This window comes from Dipodomys merriami, unplaced genomic scaffold (genome assembly GCF_024711535.1).
Source record: "Dipodomys merriami isolate MVZ:Mamm:240054 unplaced genomic scaffold, mDipMer1.0.p SCAF_5, whole genome shotgun sequence".
In the NCBI taxonomy this organism is placed as follows: Eukaryota; Metazoa; Chordata; class Mammalia; order Rodentia; family Heteromyidae; genus Dipodomys; species Dipodomys merriami.
The window spans coordinates 66,702,187-66,717,770 of NW_027206068.1; the positions used below are offsets into that span (position 1 = coordinate 66,702,187).

The 15,584-nt window shown below is 36.9% G+C and overlaps 1 protein-coding gene across 1 annotated transcript in view; it reads right to left on the reverse strand.

Annotated features, from left to right (window-relative positions):
* Positions 1 to 15,584, reverse strand: part of Dgki (diacylglycerol kinase iota) — a 434,705-nt gene that overhangs the window by 158,235 nt on the left and 260,886 nt on the right. Inside the window, 3 exon segments of the mRNA XM_069996861.1 lie at positions 739 to 938; positions 13,234 to 13,345; positions 15,111 to 15,184. Coding sequence (XP_069852962.1) covers positions 739 to 938; positions 13,234 to 13,345; positions 15,111 to 15,184 — 386 coding nt within the window.

Below are 15,584 nucleotides of genomic sequence, written 5' to 3' on the forward strand. Positions count from 1 at the left end.
TTGCTTTACCTCAATTCAGATTATGAAACACACACAGAGAGAGAGAAAGAGAGAGAGAGAGAGAGAGAGAGAGAGAGAGAGAGAGAGAGAGAGGAGAGAGAGAGAGAGAGAGAAAGAGTGTCCAGGAAGGATGCCAGGTATTTAGGAGTAGAAAAATGGGTCCAAATGCCACCCAGGAAGGCAAAACAGACTTGAAGCACTGGAGTACAAAGGATTCCAAACCAGAAGCATTGGGAAGGGGACCACTACGAAAAGGCAGCAAGGGGTAAAATGTGAATAAGGGTGAGCCACAGACCAGCTCAGCCAACCTCCAACGGCCGAATATCCATTTTCCAAAGGACATTCAGTAAAGAACAGGCTGACACAACTCTCCCTAAAGTAAAGCAGAAAGAACACTTTCTCTGGACACATTATACAGCCCTCGAATCCCTACTGATATTTTTCTAGGCTTCCTATAGATACCTACGCCCAGGTGAATAGTGAAAAAGAATCATCTCTCTCACATCCAGTGAAAATCCCCGAAAGGAGGGTCATGTGACTCTAGCTAAATATAAAGAAACAAATGCATGGGTGGGGGGTGTCCTCATGAGAGAGTGAGACCAGGAAATAGCTGACCTTTGTGGGCTTTTCTCCCTTTTCTAACACAGTGAGGTCCCTAGACCATGCGCATGCTCTGCAATCTGCCCCCCCTCCCCCCACGGCCTTGGTGTCAACCCAGTAGGCAAGGAGCAGACTCACTCGTTAAGTAAGGGCATGGAAGTCCTCCTCTTGCTCTTCTGTACCATGTTCGCCTGATTCCTCAAGGAGATTCGAATCATAGCGGGCGCCAGCCTACACGGCTCCCCATCCACTTGCATGGGGATGGACTTGTATGTCAATAGCATCACTTCTCGACACTGATGGAGTCTTTCTCCATGGCCCCCGACTTGCAGCGCGGCCTGTCAAAACAAGTGGAAGGAGAACCAGGAGTGAGTGCCTGTTTTCTAAGAAAGCTAGAAACCTCAAGTCAATGCCACACAAACTGAAGAGCCTTTGTAACCACCCCAAACCCACAGTATGTGTACACTAAGAAACCCACATCAACCATCAGAACAAGTAACCCATATAATCAAAGCTTTTGACAGGTTTTACTGTAAGTTCCCACTGATAACCACTTTCGGGTTTTAAGTATGTGAAATCTGAACTCATGTATACTAGTTAGATACGAACGTTTTCTTTGATGTTATCTACTCTCATGAAATAGTCAATGACAGCACAACAAAAATGTACATATGTTAAAATGGAACCACATAGATTGGGAATATGGATCAAGTTGGGGAAGATGGGGGAAAATGGTGGAAGGGGTGCCATACACTATGCTCAGAAACTCACTTTTGAATTGAAAGCTTTTTCTAACAACTACTTCATGATAATAATAAAAATAATAGCAAATTAAAATAATGAAATTAAAAAGGAAGGACCCTCTTCCTCTAATCACTGTTTTTTAAATAAATTTAAGTAACTATTGAATAATCTCACTTGTGCTTGATAACATTTTATTATGAAGAAGTGAGCATGTACAAAAAACATAAACAGCTCTTCTCACTGAGATTACCTGTGAATATGTATCTTTGTCATCTTTGTTCAGTGGAGATATCTAGCCCCTATCAATGTGAGTTCCTCACAAGTCAAGAGGAGGAGGAGGAGGAAGAGGACAGCATGTTCAATTTCACTGCAAGTGGAATGCCATTAGCCTGGAATTTAATGATGCAATTTGGGGATGGGGAAAAGCTCTGTGCTTAAAGCTATTTAAATCAACAATCATTCCTCTGTAGTATTCTCAAAGTTAGAATAGTACAGAATTAACAATGTATCCTGGAGCAATGGTATAAGACCTGTAAATCTGAGGAGAAACATAACCTATTAGTTATTAATACTAGCCTAGGAGCAATTATCCCTTACATTAGATGTATTTTTTTATCTTGTCAAGGAAGAAGTGGAGAACTGAAGAAAATGTAATACTAAAACAGCATATATGGGCTAATGATAAAATGTAACTTAGATTGCACTCAATAATTCATCTACTCAGCTCATAATCAATAGGACTAGATGGGGAAAGAAGATGTGATCAATAATGAGGGGGAAATGAAGCAATCACAGGATAGACTTAAGAGCAAATTGGACACAACAGAAAACAAAGGTCATGGAAGATGAGAAAGCAGATCAATAGAAATTACCAAGTTCTAAAGGAGAGAAAGAAATGTTTTATTTTATTCCACAGCCCATGAGACAATGGTAAGCAATCATTACAATGATTAAAATAGGTGTAATTGAATACAAGGGAACACGATTAATAAAAGAGTAGAAATACATGGATGAAAAAAATCCCAAAATTTTTAAAAGAAAATCAGTGTTCAAAGTCAAGATCCATGAATCTAAAACAGGGTAAATATGTGGACAACCAAATACCTACCACCATAATTGCCCCCCCCCAAAAAAAAAGATGTCCAGATTCTAATTCCCAGAACCCATGAAAATCATTCAAAGTGAAGGCACAGTTTTCAGGAGTGGGTAAACTATAGATACAGACATTGGAAGATCATCCAGGGTAATTGGAGGGGCCCAATGTAATCAAAAAGACCCCTGACTGGGAGACCAAGGCAAGAGGGTCAAAGATAGAGAAGATGCACAGGTTAGAGTGACACAGGTACATCAGTCACAGGATGCTGCCAGCCTGTGGAAGCTGGGAAAGACAAGGAAACCGCTTCTCTCCCATAGACTCTGGGAAGGATCACAATTCCATCTGTTCCCTTCAGATTTCCGAACTCACAGATGAAAAACAGCCATATGTGTTGTTCTTGGCCACTGTCTGCTCATTCTTTTACAGAAGCCATGGGGAAGAAATACAACCACAAAAAGCATTAACAGTAAAGACAAAAGAAAACACTCTCAAGAGCAGAGAAAGAAAAGATACAGTAAATCCAGGAGAATACTGATGAAAAATAATACTTGACTTTGTATTTTTTACAAATTATGGAGGCTAGAAGACAATGAAATGGCATCATTAAATTACTGAACAAAGAGAACTAAATGATCCGTTCAGAATTCTGTTATCTCTGAAAATAGAATTTGAGAACTTTGTGCCAAAGAAATGTTTCTGAAGAATAGAACTGGAAGTATTTGTTGCAAGTAGACCTTTATTACAAGAAATGCTAGCGGCAACCCTCCAAAATCAAACAAAGTGACACCACATAGAAACTTGATCTGATAGAAGGAACAAAGAATCCTGGACATGGTGAATGCATCGACAATGACTATAGATTTTTTTTCCTCTCATATTTTAATTTCTTTAAAAGACAACAGACTAAAGCAACAATAAATCAAAACAATAACAATCTATTGTGAAAGCTATATATGGTATGTAAAATAAGATACAGGGATTAAAAGAACACAGAGTAAGAAAGAAAAGCAGAATTAGGAGAAAACTTGGCTAACAAATTACTTGTCTCAGGAATGGAAGGGGGAGGGGTCTTACAGATAGTGAAAGAAGCAAGTGTCATAAATACCATTGGGCCAATGGACTTAACAATTTCTGTTAAATGGAGAAATTCCTTCCAAACTTGAGGATAAAAACACAAGAAGAAATTAAAAAGCTGAAAATTTCTATATCTATTGTTACCATAAAAGAAAACTTAAAGCCAAATGATTTGTTAGAAACTTTTATACAGTGTTAGGAAAAAAATAATCTTAGTCTTTATAATTTTTTTCTTTCCTTTGGAAGTCCTGGAGTTTGAACTTGGGGCATCACATTTGCTTAGTTGGTGGTCTACTGTCCTATTTTTGCTGGCGATTTTTGAGATAAGTGTCTCATGAACTTTTCTGCTCTAGTTGGCCTTAAACCAAAATCTTTTTGCTCTCAGCCTCAAAAACTAGCTAGGATTCAATGTATAAATTTTTTCAGAAAATAGAACAGAACATAAATTTTTATCTTTACTTATGGGACCTGCAAACCTGTGTGAAAGCTCAACTATGATATTAAAAGAAAATTTATTGACCAGTATCATTCATAATTATAGGTAAAAAGTACTTAAGAAAATATTACTACATTAAATATAGGAATTAAAAACATGTCACAAGAAGGGTTCATTTAAAAAATGCAAATTTGTGTGTGTGTGTGTGTGTGTGTGTGTGTGTGTGTGTGTGTGTGTGTGTGTGTGTGTGTGTGTGTGTGTGTGTGTGTGTGTGTGTGTGTGTTAGTACATACTTGAACTCAGGGCCCTGAGCTCGTTTGTTTTTTTTGCTCATGGCTGGTACTCTACCACTTGAGTTACTCCTCTACCACTGTTTTTTCTGCTGGTTAGTTAGAGCTAAGAGTCCTTCAGATTTGTCTTTCAGGGCTATTTCCAAACAGTTCTCAGTCTCCTGAGTAGCAGGCATAAGCCACCAGTGCCCAACAGTATAAATTTTTTCAGGTGAATAGGTTTCATGATTTAAACATGATTTAAGCCAAGTACAGCAAAAAATTACATGTTGCTTCTGTAGATTTAAAAAAATCATTTGATTCAATACACCATTCAATTGTGTTCAAAAGCTCTCAGGGAACTAGGATTAAAAATTCCTTAAGGATAAAAGTGTATTTGAACAAACCATGATGCTAAGTAAATATCGTATCTCACTAGGAAACACAGAATGCTCCACTCAGCTCAGAACAATGATAATATGTTTATTCTTATCATTTGTTCAGATTCAGTGAGAATCTTGTTCAGCAAATTATTGAACGTATTTGCCCATTTAATAAGGTAAGAAAGCTGGGCACTGGTGGCTCATGGCTAAGAGCAGCTGGAGCAGGAAAGTCCGTGAGACTCTTATCTCCAATTAATCACATAAAAAGTTAGAAGTTTCCCAAGGCTATCTACAAATTCAATGCAATACCTATCAAAATTCCAACCTCATTCTTCAAGGAAATAGAAGAGGCAATCCAAAAAGTCATATGGAACAATAAAACACCCCAAACAGCAAAAATGATCTTCAACAGAAAGAACACTGCTGGAGGACCATCAATACCAAATTTCAAACTCTACTAAAAGCCATAGTAATCAAAACAGCTTGGTACTGGCACAAGAACAGACCTCAGGACCAATGGAATAGACTTGAAAACCCAGAAATGAACCTACAGACCTATAGCCATCTAATCTTTGATAAGGGAGCTAAAAAGATAGAATGGAAGAAAGACAGCTTCTTCAGTAAATGGTGCTGGCAAAATTGGTTAACTACTTGCAGAAAACTAAAGCTAGATCCTTATATATCACCCTGCACCAGAGTCAACTCCAAATGGATCAAAGACCTCGGAGTCAAAGTGGACACTCTGAAAACATTACAGGATGGCATAGGAGAAACCCTAGGTCTTGTTGGCACAGTCCGAAATTTTCTTAATAGAGAACCAGAAACACAACAAATCAAAGAAAGGTTGGACAAATGGGACTGCATGAAATTGCAGAGCTTCTGCATGGCAAAGGACATAGCTAGCAAGATCAATAGAACGCCCATGGATTGGAAGAAGATCTTCACTAGCCATACAAGGGACAAGGGTCTCATATCTACAATATACCTGGAACTCAAAAAATTAAATTTCCCAACAACAAATCTTCAAAGAAACAACTGCCCAATAAATAAGTGGGCTAAAGACTTAAAGAGAAACTTCTCTGAAGAGGAAAGAAGGATGGCCAATAAACACATGAAGAAATGCTCAACCTCCCTAGCCATAAAAGAAATGCAAATCAAAACAACATTGAGATACCACCTCACTCCAGTTAGAATGGCTAAAATCAAGAATTCTAATAACAACAGATGCTGGAGGGGATGTGGACAGAAAGGAACCGTACTGCATTGTTGGTGGGATTGTAAACTTGTTCAACCACTTTGGAAAGCAGTATGGAGGTTCCTCAAAAGACTTCACATAGAGCTCCCCTATGACCCAGCAATTCCACTTTTGGGCATTTACCCAAATGTTCACAAACAAGACCACACTAAAGCTAATAAATAAATAAATAAATAAATAAATAAATAAATAAATAAATAAATAAAATAAAATAAAATAAAAAGCTAGAAGTGGCGCTGTGGCTCAAGTTGTAGAACCCTAGCCTTGAGCAAAAAGGAGCTTAGGGACAGTGCCCAAGCCTAGAGTTTGAGCCCCAGGAACAGAAAAAAATAGTAACAATAATAATGTAAGAAAAAAGGTATATAAAAAACAGCAAAACTCTGTTTACCCATAAACCACATGATAGTGTACATAAGAAAACCTAAGATGTTTACAGAAAGCTACCACAACTAAAGCGAATTTAGGCAAGTCATAACACACATACACATTGTTTCTAAATGCTAGTAGTAATTAACACAGCATCAAAATCAGGCAGTACTTGAGAATGAATTTAACAAAAGGTGTGAGAAGAATCTGGAAACTGTAATAAAGCTACAAAACATGGCTGAGAGAAATTAAATAACACTAATGATTCCTAAATATATGGAAGAATATGGCTAATGAAGATCTTCTCCCAATCCATGCCATACAACAGACAAGGGTCTCATATCTAAAATATACCTGGAACTTAAAAAATTAAATCCCCATACAACAAATCTTCAAAGAAACAACTGCCCAATAAATAAGTGGGCTAAAGACTTAAAGAGAAACTTCTCTGAAGAGGAAAGAAGGATGGCCAATAGACACATGAAGAAATGCTCAACCTCCCTAACCATAGAAGAAATGCAAATCAAAACAACATTGAGATACCACCTCACCCCAGTTAGAATGGCTATAATCAAGAACTCTAATAACAACAGATTCTGGAGGGGATGTGGACAGAAGGGAACCTTACTTCATTGTTAGTGGGAGTGTAAACTTGTTCAACCACTTTGGAAAGCAGTATGGAGGTTCCTCAAAAGACTTCACATAGAGCTCCCCTATGACCCAGCAATCCCACTTTTGGGCATTTACCCAAATGATCACAAACAAGACCACACTAAAGCTACCAGCATGACTATGTTTATTGCAGCATTATTTACTATAGCTAAGATATGGAACCAACCCAGATGCCTCTCAGTAGATAAATGGATCAAGAAAATGTGGTATATATACACAATGGAATTCTATGCCTCCATCAGAAAGAATGATACTGCCCCATTTGTTAGGAAATGGAAAGACTTGGAAAAAATTATATTAAGTGAAATAAGCCAGGCCCAAAGAAACATAGGTCCCATGGTTTCCCTTATTTGCAATAACTAGTATATGTCTGAGTCAAGCAGAAAAGGTCAGAAAAGTTGATGTAAGGGGAATGAACCCCAAGATAAGTATTCACATTTATTTGTTTTTTTCCTTTCATGCAACTGTTTCTAACATATTTATAAGATGATTTCTATGTTGCTTTGTATGTCCCTCCCCCACGGTATAACCCCTGCTTTCACTGTATTTGATGTTGGTATAATTTGTGGAGGGGAAGGGCAAAAACAAAATCATGTAACTAGGGATACAGGTGGACCCATTGCAACAATGAGATGTACAAGTTGTTATGTCGAAAAACGAACTTTACAACTTTGGTGTGTGTGGGGGGAAGGAATGGGAAGGGATGGGAAGGGGAAACAAAGGAGGAAGCAACAATACTTGATAAGAAATGTACTCGTTATCTTGCCCATGTAATTGTAACTCCTCTGTATGTTATTTTCACAATAAAAATAAAATTAAAAAAAGAATTTCTACAAGTTGTAGATAGTGATGTCTGTATTATGAATAAAACAACCAAGGATCAGAAAATTAAAAATATATATACATATATATATATATATATATATATATATATATATATGGAAGAATAAACCCTGCTCATATAACTATTCAGTATTGGTAGTAATATCTCAATACTCCCAAAGTGTATCTGCATAGTCAGTGCAATCCCTTTGCAAATTCTAAGTTTTGTGAGACTGACAAACATTATAAGATTTACAGGAAAATGAAGAAGACCTCAGAAGAATCATAATGCTCACAGAAGAACAAAGTGGAATGATTTATACCATCAGATTGAAGACTTACTATAAAACTAAAGCAATCAGGACCTTGTAGATCTGACACACGGGTCATGGGAATGGACCAATCAAAGAACAGAACTTAGAAAAATATCGGCACAAAATTGAAGGGCAGAGGCAGGTGATAACAGAAAACAAGGAAGTTTATTCAACAGTGCTGAAGGATATAAAAAGGATAAATACTTTCCAAAAATGGATGGTAGCTGAGTGCTGGAAGTTCATGTCTGTAATCTTAGCTACTCAGGAAGTAATTTTGACAATCATGGTGTGAAGCTAGCAGGGAGAAAATAATCTACCACAGTTTGTCTCTAACTAATGAGCAAAAAAATAAAATCCAACAAAAAGTGATACTGGAGGTGTGACTCAAGAAGTAGAGCTTTCAAGCTATGCACAAGAAAGTTGAATGAGAGCACAAGAGAGAGTTCATGCCCTGGTACACACACACACACACACACACACACACACACACACACACACACACACACACACACACACACACACACACACACACACACACACACACACACACACACACACACACACACACACACACACACACACACACAGCATAATATTTGGAAAAACCATCATTTTTGAGTCTTTCACTCCCATTTCCTGCATGGGGAACAGGAAATGTTCCTCTTTTTCTATTTCTCTTTACTTTTAACCTGTTATACTGAAAATAAATCTAAAACTAAATATTTGCTAAAACATTTTAAATGACTGAAAAGCTGTAATTAACACAATGAACAAAATTAATCTGACCTGAATCACTTATCTATAAAAGCCATAACTACAAAGTCTCAGAAGAAAAGGCAAAAGAACATTTTCCCAAACCTATTCTGGAATAACCAGAATTCTTAAGAATTAACACAAGAATTTTCAAGACAAATTAAGCCTCCTTTATAAGACAGGAATTCATAATATCTAAAAAGTATGACTAGCACAAGAAAATTTAAGAACACATACACAAAAAGCATATATTGACATAATGCATTTGCAATAAATAAGACTTCAAAAAGGTTAACTGTGCCTCAAATATACCTCTTGTGAACTCAAGAGATACATGGCTTGTTAGCTTATGTAAAATCTAGATTATTTTGAGACATAAAATGTAATAATAAAAATAAATTTATCATTTAGCAAGATATAATTATTTGTTCTAGGTCTTTTAATAAGTTTATAAAACATAGTTACTTTATGCATTCATCTCTGTCTATTAATACATTCTCAACATCTATAGGCTTGAAGTCACTTTTCACTCAGACATTCTGTAAATTACTTTTGAGTAAGTAAACAATATATCTAGAAAACAGTTTCACGATTTTTTTATTAAGAGGCTTTAAATATTTATGTCATTGAATCACTAATTTCTTTCCTGGGGAATTGTCATAAGAAAATAATTTGCAATGTGCATAGAGGCTTAAAAGCAATTGTATTAATTGTAGCATATTTGTAACAACAACATCAGAAACCTAAAAGTTTCATAAAGGAATAAGTATTATATAATTGGGGATGTAAACCGGGCGCTGGTGGCTCACGCCTGTAATCCTAGCTACTCAGGAGGCTGAGATCTGAGGATCGCGGTTCAAAGCCAGCCCGGGCAGGAGAGATCGTGAGACTCCTATCTCCAATAAACCACCAGACAACCGGAAGTGGCGCTGTAGCTCAAGTGGTAGAGCGCTCGCCTTGAGCTGAAGAGCTGAGGGACAGCGCCCAGGCCCAGAGTTCAAGCCCCACGACCGACAAAAAAAAAAAAAAAAATTGGGGATGTACTCATACAAGGAAAGGGTTGGTATCCATTTGTAGTACAGGGTTTAGTTATGATAATATGATCTATGTATGTTTTAAAACATAAAATAAGCCATTGGGAGTAATCACACCAGAATATTAAAAGTATGTGTCATGTGATTCTATTCAATATTTTTACTTTAGTTCTTCAACTTCCATGTGTTATCAGAGTAAGCAAACATTTAGCATATCGTTTTTATATACAACACAGAAGAATTGCTCCATGTGTTTTTTTTTTCTCTGAATGGCCTTTTGCTTTCCTAAATCATAAATGCAAAGGAACTCACACATTCTAATTTCAATTAACAAAAAGATGGATGTACTTTCTTTAAAGTTTATGAGACTGGAATCCTTAGATGTCATGCTGAATGGCAAATTAGGCTTCCATTTCCTCCGTCTGAATAATGCTTTGAACTGTCTTGAAGAGTTCTAAATTACTTGGAAACAGACTCAACATGAAAGAACCTTTCACAACTATAATGGCTGAAAATTGTTCAGAAATAAATACAAATTACAATGCCTGATTACAGCCTGTGGAAAATCTAAAAAGGTAATAGGGGAACCCAAAGCCCAGTGGAGAATCATTTTAATTAGTAGGAATGCATTTCAATCAAATAATGAATTGAAGACTTTTTCTTTGAAGTTTACAATTACATGATTAAAAAATCTAAAAGAAATATTTTTTCTTATTCCAATAATTTTATTTACAAATCTCTCTCCCACAGCCTCTCTAATTTTCCTTGTGTTTGAATTTTACTTAAATTGTAAGCAATGTAAAAATATTTATTAGTTGATTTCATGACCATAAAAGTATATAGTCCTTAATTAATTCAGGCATGTCAGTTTTCAAGAAAAATAATTTGTTGCTAATAGACTTGACAACTCTTGATGCTTTTGAATTACATGAGCTATTTTAAACTCAAAAATACACCCATACCCTCAGATAAGAACATTCTGTTTAAATTATCATCTTAAACAGATGCTTGTATTTCATATAAATTACTTTCTGAGAAATTTAATAGAAAATTGCAGAACTAAACATACGATTTTTTTTTTCATTTCTAAATGGAAAAAATACAGGGCTATCGTGCTATGTGAGTAATAAGGTTAGATGTGTGAGGAAATAGGGAAATAGATGCCAGTATTATTTAGACCACAGGATGTCCAAAACCATCCATATAGCTTACACTATGTGTAATTCCAGCTTTCTGAGGTGGAATTATTTTAGCTGGTGGTGGTATTGGGTTTGAATTCAAGGTTTTATGCTTGCTAAGCAAGTGCTCTACCACACGAGCCACATCCCCAGCCCTTCTGGCTTCAGCTTGTTCTTAGATAGGATCTAGGCCGGCCTCAACTACAATCTTCCTTCCAGCTGTGCCTGTCATGTACATGGAATTACAGCTATATACATCACCAGCTTGTGAGATAGAATGCTCTTGCATTGCAAACATTCTAGAGATGCTACATTGGGAGATGCTATCATACATTTGACAATATTTCGCATCTATGTTGTATATTTATGTTATAGAAAGAGGAAAAATATGATTGGCAAAGCCCCACCTACTAGTATGTCTCCCTTTTTCCCAGTAATGATAGAAAGGGAGAGAGGAAAACACCCATCCATCTAAAGATCTGTGTTCTAACACATATCTCAAGTTGCCCATCTAAGTTTCCTTAGATGTCGTACAGAGATTTCAAATTTAAAATACATAAGAACGGAGTTGGTTTCTTTTGTAATGGTCTTTTATATTTTCCACACTGTTTAATTCATTCATCCTTAACCCAGAGGCCTAACGTAGTCCCCCGGATTCACTGACCACCCTCCTCGTTTCCCCTGTAGAATGGAGTCACTGCACCCAAATAACTCTTGACTCACCAGTCTTTTCCATTGTCATTGCCATTTTCTTGCCTTAGATTTCCAGGTCTCATTTCTTCAGCTGGACACAGGTACCAGCAGGGTCATTTGTCTGTCAGCCCTGAGTGGTAAAAGTCTGGCTGCCTCCTACACTGATATCCTAGCACAAGTCTGATCCTGTCTTACCCATCTCCCCGTCTCCCCACCAAGTGGGTTCTGTTTCTGCCCCGTCTGCATCTTCATCTACTATTAATGATGGTCATTCTCAGTCACCAATAATTCTTCCTTGTATGCATCCTTTTAAAAAGTTAATCCTATTTGCTCTTTGTCATGTTATCCCCTGCTATTGACACAGAGCATTTCCCTGCTATTAGGGTAGTATTGAGCTGCAATGCTGAGACATAGGTACTCCCAATCTTTTCTTTATTAGTGTATAGCCATTGTACAAAGGGGTATCACTGGGTATGTCATACAAGCACATAGTGCACATTGATTATCCAGTCCCAGTGTTTGTTTTTTGTACCATCACAACCACTTATTTCTAGGGATGGCAGTTCCAACAAAAACAATGACCAATTAAAGTGACAGTCTAGCCATAATGACAACAGGTGATCCTGATAAACTTCACTAACTTGAAGGACTGAGGAAGAGTCATTTGTCAGGAGATCTGCTTTGGTTTGTTTAGAATAATAGCTACAACCTTGATCTCTTCCTACATAAAGGATCACACAAACCAAATACTAGCTGTAGATTACAAGTAGAGGCTTCATTTTGATTTGCTTAAGTTATAGGATAGCCTGATTTATGCAAAATAAAATAAGTATAATTTTTAACTGTTCCCTACTCATTTAATAATAGATGAGAATTCTTAGTCCCAACCTGTTTGAAAATACATTCATATATATTTATGTTTTAATGTAAGCAAACAACGTTAAAATACAAGGTGACCTAATACATAGCACCATAACATTGACTAAGGTCAGAAGAATGATGTGTTTCCATATGCAAATTGTTTAAGATGGATATGCCCATTTCATGAATAAGTAAACAGGACAATATTACACAAATAACCAATTTCCTTTTGCCTTCAATATTCAAGTTCTCAGTGAACCAAGACAGTATCAAATGCTATGATTTTTATGTCAATGTTGGGATACGTCAGTGGCCTGGTGCTTGTTATTAACATAAAAAGGTTTTATTCTTCTAGAGGTTAATTGGGAAAAGTGTGAAACAAAACTCATTTATTTTTGAAGTTCAAACAAATAAACATCAGTTTTCAGAATGGCATAAAACTTGTTCATGCTTTTCCCAAGCAGCTGCATTCTGCTTCTAAGTTTGTAAACTGGGAAACCAAGAGAAAAGATCATATCAAAAGATGCTTCCTATTCACAAACTGATTCATCAAATGGTAACTCCTTAGACAACTACTTATATATAATAAAAATGAAATGAAATGGGAAAAATAATGCCATGGTATGTGTGGATAAACTCTACGAGTAACAAATATATTTTAATTAAACAGTTGCATTTCTCACCAAAGAGGCCATGGTGAAGCCAATGACTTCAATGTATCCATCATCATGTCTCTGAGGTTCAAAATCATGGTGATCTCCCGGGTTTCCCCAGGGCATTGTGCCCGCACAATATCTGCAAGACAAGGTCCAAACCAAGACAGTCCATTCACACAGTTATCACCAGGGATAAATGGACAGCTTAATAGAAACATACACGCGTCCAAAAACTCACCTATTTATCCATAAGTATGTATAGGTTCTATGTGAGCATGTATTATTGTAAAAATAAATTTAAGGAAATCAATGAATTTCTAGTTGGACTGCAATATTTTTTATATATAAAAAGCTTTATATCCTTGGTGTAAATCTTCCCATAGGAAAAAAATGGACTTGTTTCTACCATATCAACCTGAGGTTCCTATCAACATAAATCATAATCTCAGAGCAAAGCTGTTCCCTCATGCCCAGTTTCCCCCCAGCTCATTCTATATCCACATTTCTCACCACTGTAGGATTCACATTTATCTACTTTCTATGAAGTTATGAATTATCTGTTGATGGAATTTATGCCTGAAGGAAGAATTATACATGCAGGTACAAAAGAGATAAAAATAGAAATCATGATTATCATTATATAGATAGTTAAGACAAACATGCCAACAAAAATTTTTAGGTAACAAAAGGAATGAAGAGAACAAAAAAATGCATAAAATGAAATTTTCAAGATGTGGTGGTGAATACTAATGAGAGAACGGAGAGGCCAAAGCATTACAAAGTGAGATCTTTTAGAGGGAGGGGAAGGGAGAAGAGGGACGTGAAAAGAGGGAAGGAGGGAAGGAGGGAGAGAGGGAGGGAGGGAGGGAGGGAAGGAGGGAAGGAAGGAGGAAGAGAGGAGGAAGGCAGGCAGGCAGAAAGGAAGGAAGGAAGGAAGGAAGGAAGGAAGGAAGGAAGGAAGGAAGGAAGGAAGGAAGGAAGGAAAGAAGGAAGGAAGGAAGGAAGGAAGGGAGGGAAAGATGGAGGGAGGGAGGAAAATAAAGAAAATTGGAAAAGTAGCAGAAGAAAACACAGAATCAGAAGATGAAAAAGGGAAGAAAGAGAAGGGGAAGAGAAAGAGTAAAACTAATAGTAACAGCTAAGCCACTGTTTTCTGAGAATCTGGACTTTCTAGTGAATCTAAGCCAAAGCCACCTCTGGAATAAGATTGCAACTGACTATACTGAGCACTGCCAGGAACAATCAAGACACTAGGCTATGTTTTCCTAGACATAAATTTACACAGAACTCTCATTTTAATTCAATTCAGTCTGAGTAGAGCTTATTTGTGGGTTTCATGTCTGAATCATTTAGTGGGCAAGTAACAGAGGGGTATACATTTATCCCCACCCCCCAAATCTTGGCTTGGGATCCTGGAATCTAATTTTATGCCATTGAGGTAATGTGCTCATTTTGAGACAAGTTGATTCTAAGTATTCCTTTCTCCTGGGGTATGAAATAATACCAAAAGATCTGACATCCTGGCTAGAAAATGCTTCTCTAATTAATTTTCCAAAGCAATCATCTAGCATTGACTGAGAACAGTCAATAATTCACATTTATTATTCTTGGAGATGGTGGAGTGGAACTGGGGCAGTAACTGAGTATTAGATGGAAATCTTCCAAACAAGAGGGCTTGCTTGAATTTCTCAAGGCTGGATGAGTAGAGCAGGAATGTTCTATCACACATAAAATCTCCTGCCACAGGGAACTGAGCAAAACAACAGAGACCTGGAAGACCTTCATGAAGCCATTCAACAGGAGCGATTTTGATTGGTTAAGGCTGAAATATTTCTGTTATGGAAACGAATGCCCTCTAAGCAGAGTTCTCCCCAAACCATGAAAACAATATTAACAGAGCTTACCTGGGTATATTTAAAAATACTATACACTGGAACTTCAGTTCCTGAATCTTTGGGGTGAGATCTGTCCCATCACACTGCAACAATCAAGCCAGAAAAAGCAAAAAAACCTTATCAAACATAGTTTACCATCCCGTCCCCTCTTCCCTATCTTTGCTGAAGTGAATGGATTTTACCATGATTGAAAATGTATGCTGGTTATAGTGCTACTAGAGGTTATACCCAGAGTGCCATATATGTTTTAAAATTATAAAACATACCAAGCATTTGACCAACTATATTCCCTGTTCTCACAATTAGCTGTGTAGGCATGAGACATCTAAACCCTTAAAAAGAATAAGGAGAACAAAGCTTTGAGGGAAAGGAGTGTCATTGGGCACCAAAATAATTTGATTCAATGAAGTCACGCAAGTAATACTTCCTTGGTTTTTGGAGATCATTTTTGTTCTGAAACTGTTAAACAAAATGTTTGGAACC